The sequence below is a fragment of the Homalodisca vitripennis genome, unplaced genomic scaffold (assembly GCF_021130785.1).
Source record: "Homalodisca vitripennis isolate AUS2020 unplaced genomic scaffold, UT_GWSS_2.1 ScUCBcl_6301;HRSCAF=13455, whole genome shotgun sequence".
NCBI lineage: Eukaryota > Metazoa > Arthropoda > Insecta > Hemiptera > Cicadellidae > Homalodisca > Homalodisca vitripennis.
The window spans coordinates 27,961-41,748 of NW_025782420.1; the positions used below are offsets into that span (position 1 = coordinate 27,961).

Here is a 13,788-nt window from a genome sequence, read left to right on the forward strand (position 1 = left end):
TTAGTGAACACAATTCAAAATCACTCCGTTTGAATACAGTAATGCTTTAGAAACTATTTTTGACCGGGGTGTTTGTTTCTGAAGAGATGTTAACAACGACTATTTGGTAAACTGAATTTAAAATAACTCTGTCACTAAATACTTTTGCCGTATCAATCAAATTCCGATCACAGAATGATCCCGAAGAGCTTTGCGCAAAGAAGGCTGTTAAATAAAATAAATATTTTAGCCATAATTATAATGCCGCTTTGTTGACGTTGAGCCAAATCCCGTGGAGAGATGTGTACCACCAATGAACATTGCCATGAGTACGTCAAAATGAGTTGACGTGCAAAATTTCATAACAATAGTTCAAATTGTTTTTAAATAGGCAATGAACCTTTGCAGACGCTTGGCCAAACCTCATGGATGAAAATTTAGATTTAGATTTTGTATTTAGATTATTTGGCGAACTTTGTAAGGTCCCAAAATTTTGAAGTGTTTTTTTTTTGGGTCAGAACAGTGAAATACTATATTGTTTTACATTAAATTGTATCAAGTGGAAGCGAGAAGATAGTTTTAATGTCCTGGCTGTAGTAAAACTCGCACGGCGCGCTACCGTCGCGGACGAGATTGCCGTAGAATCCGCGGGGGGCGCTGTTAAAGATTGTAGCTGCCGCCACCTAGAGCGCGGTAGTCGACTGATAAAGGGACTGGCGAGGGCCGGCGAGAGGGGTTCGATACGGAGAAGCGTGATTATCGAGGTGAAGGACAGTACAGCGAGCAGAGGACATTTTCAGACAACTCCAATTTCATTTGACAGGTGACTATTTTTCCGAGTTCGATTAGTTATTTCATTATTCATGGTGCAATAGTTGTAGTAAATTTCTGTTTGTTTTGCTTAGCTTGGCTTGCAATATAAAACGTAAATTTTCTTTGCACGTTTTTCACTCTGCATGTGCAAGAATTTTCATGCATATTTTCATTGAATTTGTACGCATATAGAATTAAATATATTGTAGTAATATTTAGTTATCTTCACCATTAGTAACATTTCGTAACGATTAAACGCGATTAAATTAAATTGTTTTCGATTAAATAAAACTTTCGTTTATTATTAGGCTCTCGGACTGCTGTGAAAATCGGTCCTGTCTAAAATAAATCTAGGTTTCCCTAAATTTCCGATCTGCTGTCACAAGCGGGTCATAACGATTAAACGCGATTAAATTAAATTGTTTTTCGATTAAATAAAGTTTTCGTTTATTATTAGGGCTCTCGGACTGCTGTGAAAATCGGTCCTGTCTAAAATTAATTTAGGTTTTCCCTAAATTTCCGATCTGCTGTCACAAGCGGGTCATAACGATTAAACGCGATTAAATTAAATTGTTTTTCGATTAAATAAAGTTTTCGTTTATTATTAGGCTCTCGGACTGCTGTGAAAATCGGTCCTGTCTAAAATAAATTTAGGTTTCCCTAAATTTCCGATCTGCTGTCACAAGCGGGTCATAACGATTAAACGCGATTAAATTAAATTGTTTTTTCGATTAAATAAAGTTTTCGTTTATTATTAGGCTCTCGGACTGCTGTGAAAATCGGTCCTGTCTATAATTAATTTAGGTTTCCCTAAATTTCTGATCTGCTGTCACAAGCGGGTCATAACGATTAAACGCGATTAAATTAAATTGTTTTCGATTAAATAAAACTTTCGTTTATTATTAGGCTCTCGGACTGCTGTGAAAATCGGTCCTGTCTAGAATAAATCTAGGTTTCCCTAAATTTCCGATCTGCTGTCACAAGCGGGTCATAACGATTAAAACGCGATTAAATTAAATTGTTTTTCGATTAAATAAAGTTTTCGTTTATTATTAGGCTCTCGGACTGCTGTGAAAATCGGTCCTGTCTAAAATAAAATTTAGGTTTCCCTAAATTTCCGATCTGCTGTCACAAGCGGGTCATAACGATTAAACGCGATTAAATTAAATTGTTTTTCGATTAAATAAAGTTTTCGTTTATTATTAGGCTCTCGGACTGCTGTGAAAATCGGTCCCTGTCTATAATTAATTTAGGTTTCCCTAAATTTTCTGATCTGCTGTCACAAGCGGGTCATAACGATTAAACGCGATTAAATTAAATTGTTTTCGATTAAATAAAACTTTCGTTTATTATTAGGCTCTCGGACTGCTGTGAAAATCGGTCCTGTCTAGAATAAATCTAGGTTTTCCCTAAATTTCCGATCTGCTGTCACAAGCGGGTCATAACGATTAAACGCGATTAAATTAAATTGTTTTTCGATTAAATAAAGTTTTCGTTTATTATTAAGGCTCTCGGACTGCTGTGAAAATCGGTCCTGTCTAAAATAAATTTAGGTTTCCCTAAATTTACGATCTGCTGTCATAAGCGGGATATACGAGCGGTCGCTATTAAGATAAATATATAGACATAGCCTTAAATGATTGCACATCTTATTACGATCATTTTATTTAGCGATTTATAACCCGATTGTACTGAATTCTCGTGGGGTAAGCTTAGGTTGTCCCGCAGTGACGGAATACCAATTGAGCGTGGGTTGGTTACTTGTATACCATGTTTCTGTTTCCGTATACGTAATTTTAAAATCAAATCGGTTCTTTGCCCCTTAAAGTGTTGGCGATGATGAGCTTGTGGCTCTAACTACTTTAACAGATCTTTTGAGATCTACTTGCTTTCTGAGTCAACACTTTATATCCGAAATACACAACTCTCCAGACCCCTGGGAAATACCCAGCTAACTGCAACTATCCGCGTAGGCTACAAAACGGTTGAAGTTTTGCACCCTACTAAAAACTAACGTTACAAAATGGCGCCCGAACAGGGACGGGTATAGTGATTGTACGAGTGTAATATTCTTCGAACGTAAAAGATAAACTTTTAGTAAGAGGTTTAGCGAGATAGTGTTTATAAAATGCTTCGACCAACGGGGTTTTGGCGACTGTGCGAATACTTTTTCGCTCAAATGCACGTTCTACCAAAGGGTGGAAACACGAATAGGCCCGAAAAGTCAACAACAGACTCAGAACACCAAAAACAAATACCTACGATTGTGACTACTAGTTCCTCTGAAAATACTAGCGAATCACAAATTAAAGGTATCGAAAAACGAGATTTGGGTTTTGCCACTGTTGACTTCGAAGGACCAAACAACAAAGGCGTTTTCCACGACTAGTTATTCCCCTTCTGAGTTAGATCCAGTCGTGGGGTGGATATACAGACTCACGAAAGCCCAGTTAATAACTGAAATGCTAAAACACGACTTGGACACCGAGGGTAGGACGACAGATTATCTAAGAAAATCTTTCGTACAGTTTCTTCGCTCACAGCCGGACAGACGAGATGAGGCTGTAGGCGGAAGAGAATCCTTTGGCAACGACCCAGTTGGGCCGAATACCAGTGAAGCAGAGACTGATAAAAGAAGCCGAGAGTTAAACCTGAGGGAGATACTCGAGGTTCCACCCGATACTAGTGACGACGAAGTAAAGAGGCTTTTAGTTTCACTGAAGACGCGGAGTAAGGCCAAGTCCAACTGGGATACTGGACACGACTATGTGAGTTATGCACCTTACGATGGCGCAACAAGATCTGTGTATACCGATGCTTTTAAACTTCCAGCTCTGGCGACAAGTCAATACATTGCACCTGGGATTTCTCACGATTCTCTTAGGCGGCATGTAACGCACTATTCTAACGAAAATCAAAGATTGAGAGATGAGCACCTTTCCCGACAGCCGCATGTCAATTCCGCTGAGATATGCAACACAATTAGAAAGTGGAATTTACATTTCGACGGAGAGCGAAATCCAGTGTCTTTTCTTGAAAGACTTGATGAGCTGATGGAGGCTTATAATGTATCCGGGGGCGATCTGATAAAAGCACTCCCTGAATTGCTAAAGGGTACCGCTTTACTGTGGTATCGAAATAATAGAGAGTTTTGGGACAGTTTTGAAGATTTTCGTCAAGATTTCGAGCTAAACTTCCTTCCGGTAGGCTATAAGACGAACATGGACGATGAAATAAAACGTAGAACACAAGGTGACAGTGAACCCATCAGGACGTTTGTAGTGGCCTTGAATACGTTGATGCGACGAAGAGGCGGTATGACGCCCGTAGATAAGCTTGATAGGTTATATGCAAATATGCACCCGAAGTACAAGCTGAGTTTAAAGAGGCAAGACATACGAACGATTAGTGAACTCATTTCTTCGGCAGAAACACTACGAGATGTATATCCGAGAAACTCACTTATATCGGCCACCGCCAGGTCCAGCTCAGTCCCTGGTGCCTGAAACCGCATATAGCCCCAAAAATAAGAATTTAAAAACGTTTGGTGTTTCAAATGTCACCAATAAGGCAGCGGCTGATACACTCAGATCACACAATGAACATCCTAATCGAGATCAACGGGAACATCCTCGGAAGTCAATAAATAACGAAGAAAATAAAGTGTTTGAGAGGACGAATAAATTATCTGGTAGGCCGGAAATGGATACTAGGGAAGGACAAAAAGTTGTAAGAAGAGAAAGTATAGCCTCTCAGAGAAACACAACTATCCCGAAGAATACTTCTAGTTTTGTATGTTGGAACTGTGAGAAACCCGGTCACATTTTTAGGAATTGTCGCTTCCCGAAAACCCTAAAATGTTACTTTTGCAAGACCCCTGGTTTTAAAAACTACGGATTGCAAATGCAACTTGGGAAACGGAGTGAGGGCTCAGGCGAAAGGAGGTCACCTGGAGCCCCGCAAACGAATTTAAGAACCTCCGCTGAATGGCAGCAGTGGGTAAAATATATAGCCGAATTCACCAAAACCTGTCCAGCCGAAGTTCGGAATAAAGACATAAGACCGTACGTACCCGTATTGTTCTGTGGGATGTTAGTATGGGCCCTGGTCGACACGGGGGCAATGATCTCCCTTGTAAACGATACAACGTATGATATGCTAATGAGTAAAGGAGCGCGGATTACGACTGAAAAACTTCAGATTCAAATGGCCGATGGGACAAAAACCGAAGCAAGGAGAGGGATCGAATTTGAAGGAAGTATCGAAAACATACAACACGCGTTTAAGTTGATTAACGTCTCAGGTCTTACTTCTCCGATTATTTTAGGCATGGACGTAATAGCGCCATTAAAACTAATTGACTTTAAAAAGAAAACTATTTCCAGAGAAGAGTACGGCGTAAATAACTGTGAGGGGACAGCTATAAATGCTATCGTCACGCTAAGCGAGGAGGAAGAAGAGGAGCTTAGAGAGTTTTTGGAAAACGAATTAGCGGAGTTTAAGGATTCCCCTGGTCTTACCCACATAGTAGAACATGTGATTAAATTAAAGAACGACGAACCGATTAAACAGAGATTTTATCCACGTAACCCCGCAATGCAGAAAGTGATCAACGATGAAGTTGATTCAATGTTGGCGGACGGGATAATCGAGAAATCGAATAGTCCCTGGAGTTCTCCAGTTGTATTAGTCAAGAAACCTTCCGGAAAATTTAGGTTTTGTGTGGACTTCCGAAAGGTAAATGCAAAAACCGAGAAAGATGCTTATCCCCTACCTCAAATCAACTCTATCCTAGAAAAACTCAAGGAAGCCAAATTTATTTCCACGCTCGACTTAAAATCAGGGTATTGGCAGGTGGGTTTATCGAAGGAAAGTCGCGCCATAACCGCTTTTACAGTACCAGGAAAAGGACTCTACCAATTTACGAGGATGCCGTTTGGTTTGCACTCAGCGGGAGCGACGTTTCAACGACTTCTCGATACCATAATAGGCCCGGAATTGGAACCCAAAGCTTTCGCCTATCTAGATGACTTGATTATTATTTCATCGAATTTCAAGGAACATTTAGAATCTCTGAGAGAAGTATTTCAACGTCTTCGACGAGCTGGCCTAAAGCTTAACCCGGAGAAGTGCAAGTTTTGCCAGACACGCTTAAAATATTTGGGACACGTTATAAACGATCAAGGAATATCCACAGATCCAGATAAGGTGTCCGCTATCTTAGACTTTCCAACGCCGAGGAATATAAGAAACCTCCGAAGCTTCTTGGGTCTTGCGAGTTGGTATCGCCGATTCATATCAGGTTTCGCGACTCTGACGGCGCCACTTACTAAACTGCTGAGAAAAGCGGTTAAGTGGGATTGGACAGCGACTCATGAAGAGGCTTTCGTCGAACTGAAACGCCGCCTAACAAACACCCCTATTCTAGCATGCCCAGACTTCAGCGAACAATTTGTCCTACAGGTAGATGCGTCTCAAATAGGGTTAGGCGCCACCTTGAGCCAGAAGCGAAAGGGTAAAGAGGTGGTTATAGCGTATGCCAGTAGACTGTTAACGGACGGGGAAAAGAAGTTTACGGTCACTGAACAAGAGTGTTTAGCTTTGGTATGGGCGGTATAAAAAAATTTAGACCTTATATCGAAGGGTACCATTTCCTCGCAATCACCGATCACCAAGCACTGCAATGGTTAATGAAGATACAACAACCAACCGGTCGGTTGGCCCGCTGGATCCTCGAGTTGCAGCAACACGATTTTTCAGTCCAGTACCGAAAAGGTGCTTTAAATAGAGTAGCCGATGCTCTTTCGAGAAACCCTCCTGAAAGGACTGATCACACAACCGAAAACGACGAAGTTAGAGATCATTCTCTGAAGGTGTTTGTAATAGAAAGCTCAGAGAAGGAAAGTAATTCAAATTGCGGCGACTATCTCCCAATGTCATGGTATGATAACCTAATACACAAAGTTAAGAAAAATCCCCGTAGTTTCCCTCGGTTTACCATAAGAGGAGGAAAACTATACAGATATATTCCCTACAGAGGCCCAGGAGAGGGGCGTCAGAAGAGTTTGGATTGGAAGATGTGTGTTCCCGAGGAGGAGAAAAATCGAGTACTTGAGGAAACTCATGATAAGGAAACGGCTGGGCACTTCGGCTATCGAAAGACAGCCAAACGAATTGCAGAAAGATACTACTGGCCGAGATGGCGGCAAGAAGTCCGAAATTATGTCGCTTCATGTGAGACGTGCCAGAAATTCAAGAGTGAACAAAAGAAACCCGCCGGAATAATGAAATTTAGACGACCAAAGGGGCCTTGGTTCGCAGTTTCGGCGGATTTGATTGGGCCGTTACCTAGATCAAAAAGAGGTAACACTTATGCGGTGGTTTTCCAAGACTGTTTTAGCAAATGGGTAGAAATAGCACCCATAAGACTTGCCAACGCTCGCCAAGTATGCAATCAATTTAAGGAATTGATATTACTTAGGTACGGATCACCTGAGGTACTTATAGTAGACAACGGAACACAATTCACGTCGAAGATTTTTAAGGAACTAGCTGAGGATTGGGGAATCGAGGTCAATTATACTGCTCCATTTTCACCTCAGTCGAACCCGGTAGAGAGATATAACCGCGTGCTGGGAACGATGATTGCCCAATACGTTAAGAATGACCATCGAGAGTGGGACGTGAACATTTCAGAGTTCAGATACGCGATGAATACAGCGGTACATGGCAGTACAAAGTTCACTCCCGCTATGCTTAACTTTGGCAGAGAGCTGAAGCCACCGAAATCCCTATCCGGGTTTTTCGAAGAAGGGAATGATAAACGACCCCTCTCAACAGCCGATATCCATGAGGAAAGGTATGATCGATTTCAACGTTTATACGAGAGATGTCATCTGAACCTAAGGGCAGCTTATAACAATCAAGCAAGGGTATATAATTTAAGACGACGAGAAGTAACGTATAACGTGGGCGATAGAGTCCTAAAAAGAAATCACGCTCTTTCTTCAGCCGCTAACGCTTTTGCCGCAAAATTAGCTCCAAAGTACATAGGACCCTTTAAAATCGATTCTAAAGTAGGTTATAACATATACCGTATAACCGATGAGGTCACGGGTTAAAAATAGTAATGCCCACGTAAAAGACTTAAAAAACGTTCATTCGTTAATGTTACTGGTGGTGAAGGTACTGGCTAGCTGGTTAGTAAACTGCTTTGCATGATGCTTCTTTTGTGTGGCTTTCAGGTAATACCTGTGGTTAAGAATGAAGGGTCTGAGAAAACTAATCACGGTTAACCAAACCGAAATCGATGTTTTAGCGGCGAAAGACACATTGATGAACGACGTCGTCATTGAGGCCTACTTACGAATTATAGAGAGACGGAATTGGTACCACAAAGTGTGTCTTCCATCGATCTATATGTTCGATACGTTTCTTCTTCAAGGACTGGAAGGAGAAAAGATACCAGGCGGTCAATAACCGGTTTAAGAAAGAAGATATCTTTCAAAACGATATGTTATTCGTTCCCGTACACCTCCCAGACCGTGGTAGCAGGGGACACTGGATCTTAATCGTGGTGATGGTCGAAGAAAATACAATCACCGCGTACGACTCTTGCGGATGGAATAACGAAGCGGAGAGAGGGACAGTGCGAGATTTCCTGACATACGAGGCCACGAGAAGGAACCGGAAGGTAGAGGCATGGAAAACGGTAGACGCACCCAAGGATATCCCTCGACAAGAGAACTCGTACGATTGCGGCGCCTTCGTGTGTATGTATGCGGAGGTGCTGTCAAGGAAGGCACGATTAGAAGGAAAAAAAGCGAGTGGAAAATCGATCCGGAAGAACATCGCTTCGGTCCTCCGAGCGGGGCGTGTTGGCGTCGAGGACTTTCGTTACGCCGAGCCGGGCGATATAGCGGATATGTTTCCTACGGTTCGAGGACAAACTAGCCTCTCCCCAAAAGAAACAGCGACCTCACTCCAGGGAGAAGCGAGTGGGTCAGTAAATGATCCAGTACTGGAGGATCTGCTTCGAGCGGCCGAACTCGGATATCCATCCATGCGGCACGTTGATCTGTTCGGCCCTCTTTTATCGACCTGGACCGTCTCACCCGGCCCCGATGGAGGTCGACGTGGAGGAAAGAATTCCGCAGCAACGGATGACCTCATTGCCCTTATCGACGAGGCAGTAAGGGACCTAGACGTGGAGCCAGGGAACCAACGGACGAATGACCATGAAAGAGAAATGAAAGTCGAGTCCGATAGGCCGGTTTCTCCATGTCTATCAATCGCGGCTTCGGACTCTTGGGAAGTGATTGATGAAAGACTGTGCGAAGAACGAGGAGACGATACGGTGAAAGATATCGAACCGAGGGAGAGTATTGAAATGGAAGCCGAGACTTCGTCCCTGAAAACAGAGTGGAACACCGCGAGGAGAATACGACGGTGAAACACGCAATACAAAAGGCGACCGAAAAATGTAAAAGGAAAAAGAGACACCCGAAGAGAATAAGAATATATTCCGAAGATGGGAAGTTCAAGAGGGTAAACGTAAAGTACCTACATTAAAAGGATGCGATGAAGGCATCCGTATAAAGTTTTTCTGATTGCGAAGAAGCAAGATAAATTTTTAGTTACCTTTTGTTTTTGTTATTTGTCAAGGTTGACAAAAACATACTATAGGAAATAAGTTTAAATTTGGAGCTGAAGGAATACTTATTTTAGTTTAGAAGTTTTATTTATGTTATTAAAGTAAAAAGAAAGTTCATTTTGAGTAAAAACAGAGTTCTTTTTCTTTTTTCCGTTTCTTTTTTTTTTTGGACCGAACTAAGTGGGGGGTTTGTAAGGTCCCAAATTTTGAAGTGTTTTTTTTTTGGGTCAGAACAGTGAAATACTATATTGTTTTACATTAAATTGTATCAAGTGGGAAGCGAGAAGATAGTTTTAATGTCCTGGCTGTAGTAAAACTCGCACGGCGCGCTACCGTCGCGGACGAGATTGCCGTAGAATCCGCGGGGGGCGCTGTTAAAGATTGTAGCTGCCGCCACCTAGAGCGCGGTAGTCGACTGATAAAGGGACTGGCGAGGGCCGGCGAGAGGGGTTCGATACGGAGAAGCGTGATTATCGAGGTGAAGGGACAGTACAGCGAGCAGAGGACATTTTCAGACAACTCCAATTTCATTTGACAGGTGACTATTTTTCCGAGTTCGATTAGTTATTTCATTATTCATGGTGCAATAGTTGTAGTAAATTTCTGTTTGTTTTGCTTAGCTTGGCTTGCAATATAAAACGTAAATTTTCTTTGCACGTTTTTCACTCTGCATGTGCAAGAATTTTCATGCATATTTTCATTGAATTTGTACGCATATAGAATTAAATATATTGTAGTAATATTTAGTTATCTTCACCATTAGTAACATTTCGTAACGATTAAAACGCGATTAAATTAAATTGTTTTCGATTAAATAAAACTTTCGTTTATTATTAGGCTCTCGGACTGCTGTGAAAATCGGTCCTGTCTAAAATAAATCTAGGTTTCCCTAAATTTCCGATCTGCTGTCACAAGCGGGTCATAACGATTAAAACGCGATTAAATTAAATTGTTTTTTCGATTAAATAAAGTTTTCGTTTATTATTAGGCTCTCGGACTGCTGTGAAAATCGGTCCTGTCTAAAATTAATTTAGGTTTCCCTAAATTTCCGATCTGCTGTCACAAAGCGGGTCATAACGATTAAACGCGATTAAATTAAATTGTTTTTTCGATTAAATAAAGTTTTCGTTTATTATTAGGCTCTCGGACTGCTGTGAAAATCGGTCCTGTCTAAAATTAATTTAGGTTTCCCTAAATTTCTGATCTGCTGTCACAAGCGGGTCATAACGATTTAAACGCGATTAAATTAAATTGTTTTCGATTAAATAAAACTTTCGTTTATTATTAGGCTCTCGGACTGCTGTGAAAATCGGTCCTGTCTAGAATAAATCTAGGTTTCCCTAAATTTCCGATCTGCTGTCACAAGCGGGTCATAACGATTAAACGCGATTAAATTAAATTGTTTTTCGATTAAATAAAGTTTTCGTTTATTATTAGGCTCTCGGACTGCTGTGAAAATCGGTCCTGTCTAAAATAAAATTTAGGTTTCCCTAAATTTCCGATCTGCTGTCACAAGCGGGTCATAACGATTAAACGCGATTAAATTAAATTGTTTTTCGATTAAATAAAGTTTTCGTTTATTATTAGGCTCTCGGACTGCTGTGAAAATCGGTCCTGTCTATAATTAATTTAGGTTTCCCTAAATTTCTGATCTGCTGTCACAAGCGGGTCATAACGATTAAACGCGATTAAATTAAAATTGTTTTCGATTAAATAAAACTTTCGTTTATTATTAGGCTCTCGGACTGCTGTGAAAATCGGTCCTGTCTAGAATAAATCTAGGTTTCCCTAAATTTCCGATCTGCTGTCACAAGCGGGTCATAACGATTAAACGCGATTAAATTAAATTGTTTTTCGATTAAATAAAGTTTTCGTTTATTATTAGGCTCTCGGACTGCTGTGAAAATCGGTCCTGTCTAAAATAAATTTAGGTTTCCCTAAATTTACGATCTGCTGTCATAAGCGGGATATACGAGCGGTCGCTATTAAGATAAATATATAGACATAGCCTTAAATGATTGCACATCTTATTACGATCATTTTATTTAGCGATTTATAACCCGATTGTACTGAATTCTCGTGGGGTAAGCTTAGGTTGTCCCGCAGTGACGGAATACCAATTGAGCGTGGGTTGGTTACTTGTATACCATGTTTCTGTTTCCGTATACGTAATTTTAAAATCAAATCGGTTCTTTGCCCCTTAAAGTGTTGGCGATGATGAGCTTGTGGCTCTAACTACTTTAACAGGATCTTTTGAGATCTACTTGCTTTCTGAGTCAACACTTTATATCCGAAATACACAACTCTCCAGACCCCTGGGAAAATACCCAGCTAACTGCAACTATCCGCGTAGGCTACAAAACGGTTGAAGTTTTGCACCCTACTAAAAAACTAACGTTACAACTTGATAACTGTTAGTATAAATCCATGAAGATGTTTCATTAGGATTGCCTCACAAAAAACTTTTCAGAACCGCTGCAAGGTAAATTGTAAATGTTTTAAATTTATTTTGGATGAAAACATTACGCTTCGTAATGGAAATTGTTTTTACTTTCTGTAGAGGTCAATACTGTTACATCACTATAAAAAGAATATGTACTACAGTAGTAGCTACCAGATATGGACTGCTAACTGGAGCATTCTGCAATTAAAGTATTATCCGTGTCGTTGCTACTGCATACATAAGCGATACTTCTGAATTGCAGTTCACTTAAGGATAATTACAGTTCTTGTGGGTGTTTCCAGTCAGCTCACGTGGGGTTCGGTCCATTAGTTCCAGATGTTCAACAATGCAATTATCCATCTCGCGGTTGGAATATTGAACCGCCCTTGATTCATCTAACACAAAGGTAGGCTAACGTATTACTAATTCTTTGTACGTAAATAAACTCCACTAAAAAACCTTAATTGGCAGGTTCACAAAGTTATATTATGACACTTGTAGTCTTCTACTGACGCTCTTATGAGCTGTACACATTTTACTATAATTACACTCTAAAATATAGGTTCCATTGTGAATAAATATCTGTTCTTTATTAAAATATGATATTGGTAATTACAAAAAAGAATCAATAGAAACTAAAAGGCTATCATGCATATCGATTTCAGATCCATAAATCAAAGAAATATTTACCCTAGATTTAATTAATTTGTCATACATTTAATCTTCTATTTTATTTTATTCCAAATAAAGATGTTACAAAGTGATGATTCTCGTTTTATTAGATAGTACAAATTAATTTCGAAAATATTAAACCCTGTTATTAACACTAGAACGATTTCATTGATCACTCGATATTCGTTTACTATCGTATTTATTTTGCACCATATAGTACATTGGTCGTGGAATAATCCATGTGCAAACAAGTGTTGTAATCTCCTATTAAAAAGTAATTAATCTTTTGTTCTCTGTTTAGTTTGAAATCGGTTCGAATTTAAATCTTCTATTGGCAAATTTATAAATGAATTATTATTATTCGACGCCACCATGCATTCACATTCGAACTTTGAAAAATTCGTTTTATTAGAATTTTTTCTAAGTTTTAATTTGTTCACAGTTACTTTAAAAGTTTATTTATTATGAAATATATGTTTATTGATGGGTATAATAGTTTTCAAATTTCAGGTTTTACTGTAATTCGTTCTTTCAACAATGTTATTCATCACTAGGCAAAACTCCTTAGTTGCATGCTTATTGTAACAATTAATCAATTATCGCAAATAATACATATCTATATTGTTTTTAACATATTGTTCAAAACCTGAGAATTGATACTTAAAAAATTAAAACATGGATTTATTTCACAATCCCAATAGACTTTGCGATGCTAGGTGGTATGTAGACTGACCGCACAATGTCTGGCTGTCTGACCACAGTGCTGTGGTGTATTAACCGCAATCAGTAGCGGAGTTTATTGGAGAAAACATCGGTAGACATTGTTACTTCCGTTGTAACTACATTATTATTGTAGGCTCAACGTTATTTTCCTATTTAAGTGGAATTAATAAATATGGTTGCTATAACCAGAACTATTTCATTATTTGATAATCATAGACGGTGTTAAGGTCTCTTAGGCTTTAGTGCAAGCAATATGATCTTTTTTAGTAGTAAAGAGAAGCGCCCGCTTTGACCATTACACGGTGATTTGCGCGGCAATTTGGAATTACTAATTCATTACCAAGATTTGATAATTCATTAAGTCATGAGACATTGAAGTACCGCTTGAATATCTGGAGTTCTCGGCGCCTTCCATTCTTATGTCACCACATTATCTTGAAAATAAATATAAAATACTTGAAGATTTGAATTATTGTTTTTACTCCATTAAAATGGATTACAGTAC

General features: G+C 39.6%; 1 protein-coding gene across 1 annotated transcript; it reads left to right on the plus strand.

The window, feature by feature from the left end:
• Positions 1-3,133: 3,133 nt before the first annotated feature.
• On the plus strand, positions 3,134-4,298 carry LOC124373750. The gene has a single exon (XM_046832095.1). The coding sequence runs from the start codon at positions 3,255-3,257 to the stop codon at positions 4,296-4,298; it is 1,044 nt and encodes a 347-aa protein (XP_046688051.1). The 5' UTR covers positions 3,134-3,254.
• The last annotated feature ends 9,490 nt before the right edge of the window (positions 4,299-13,788 follow it).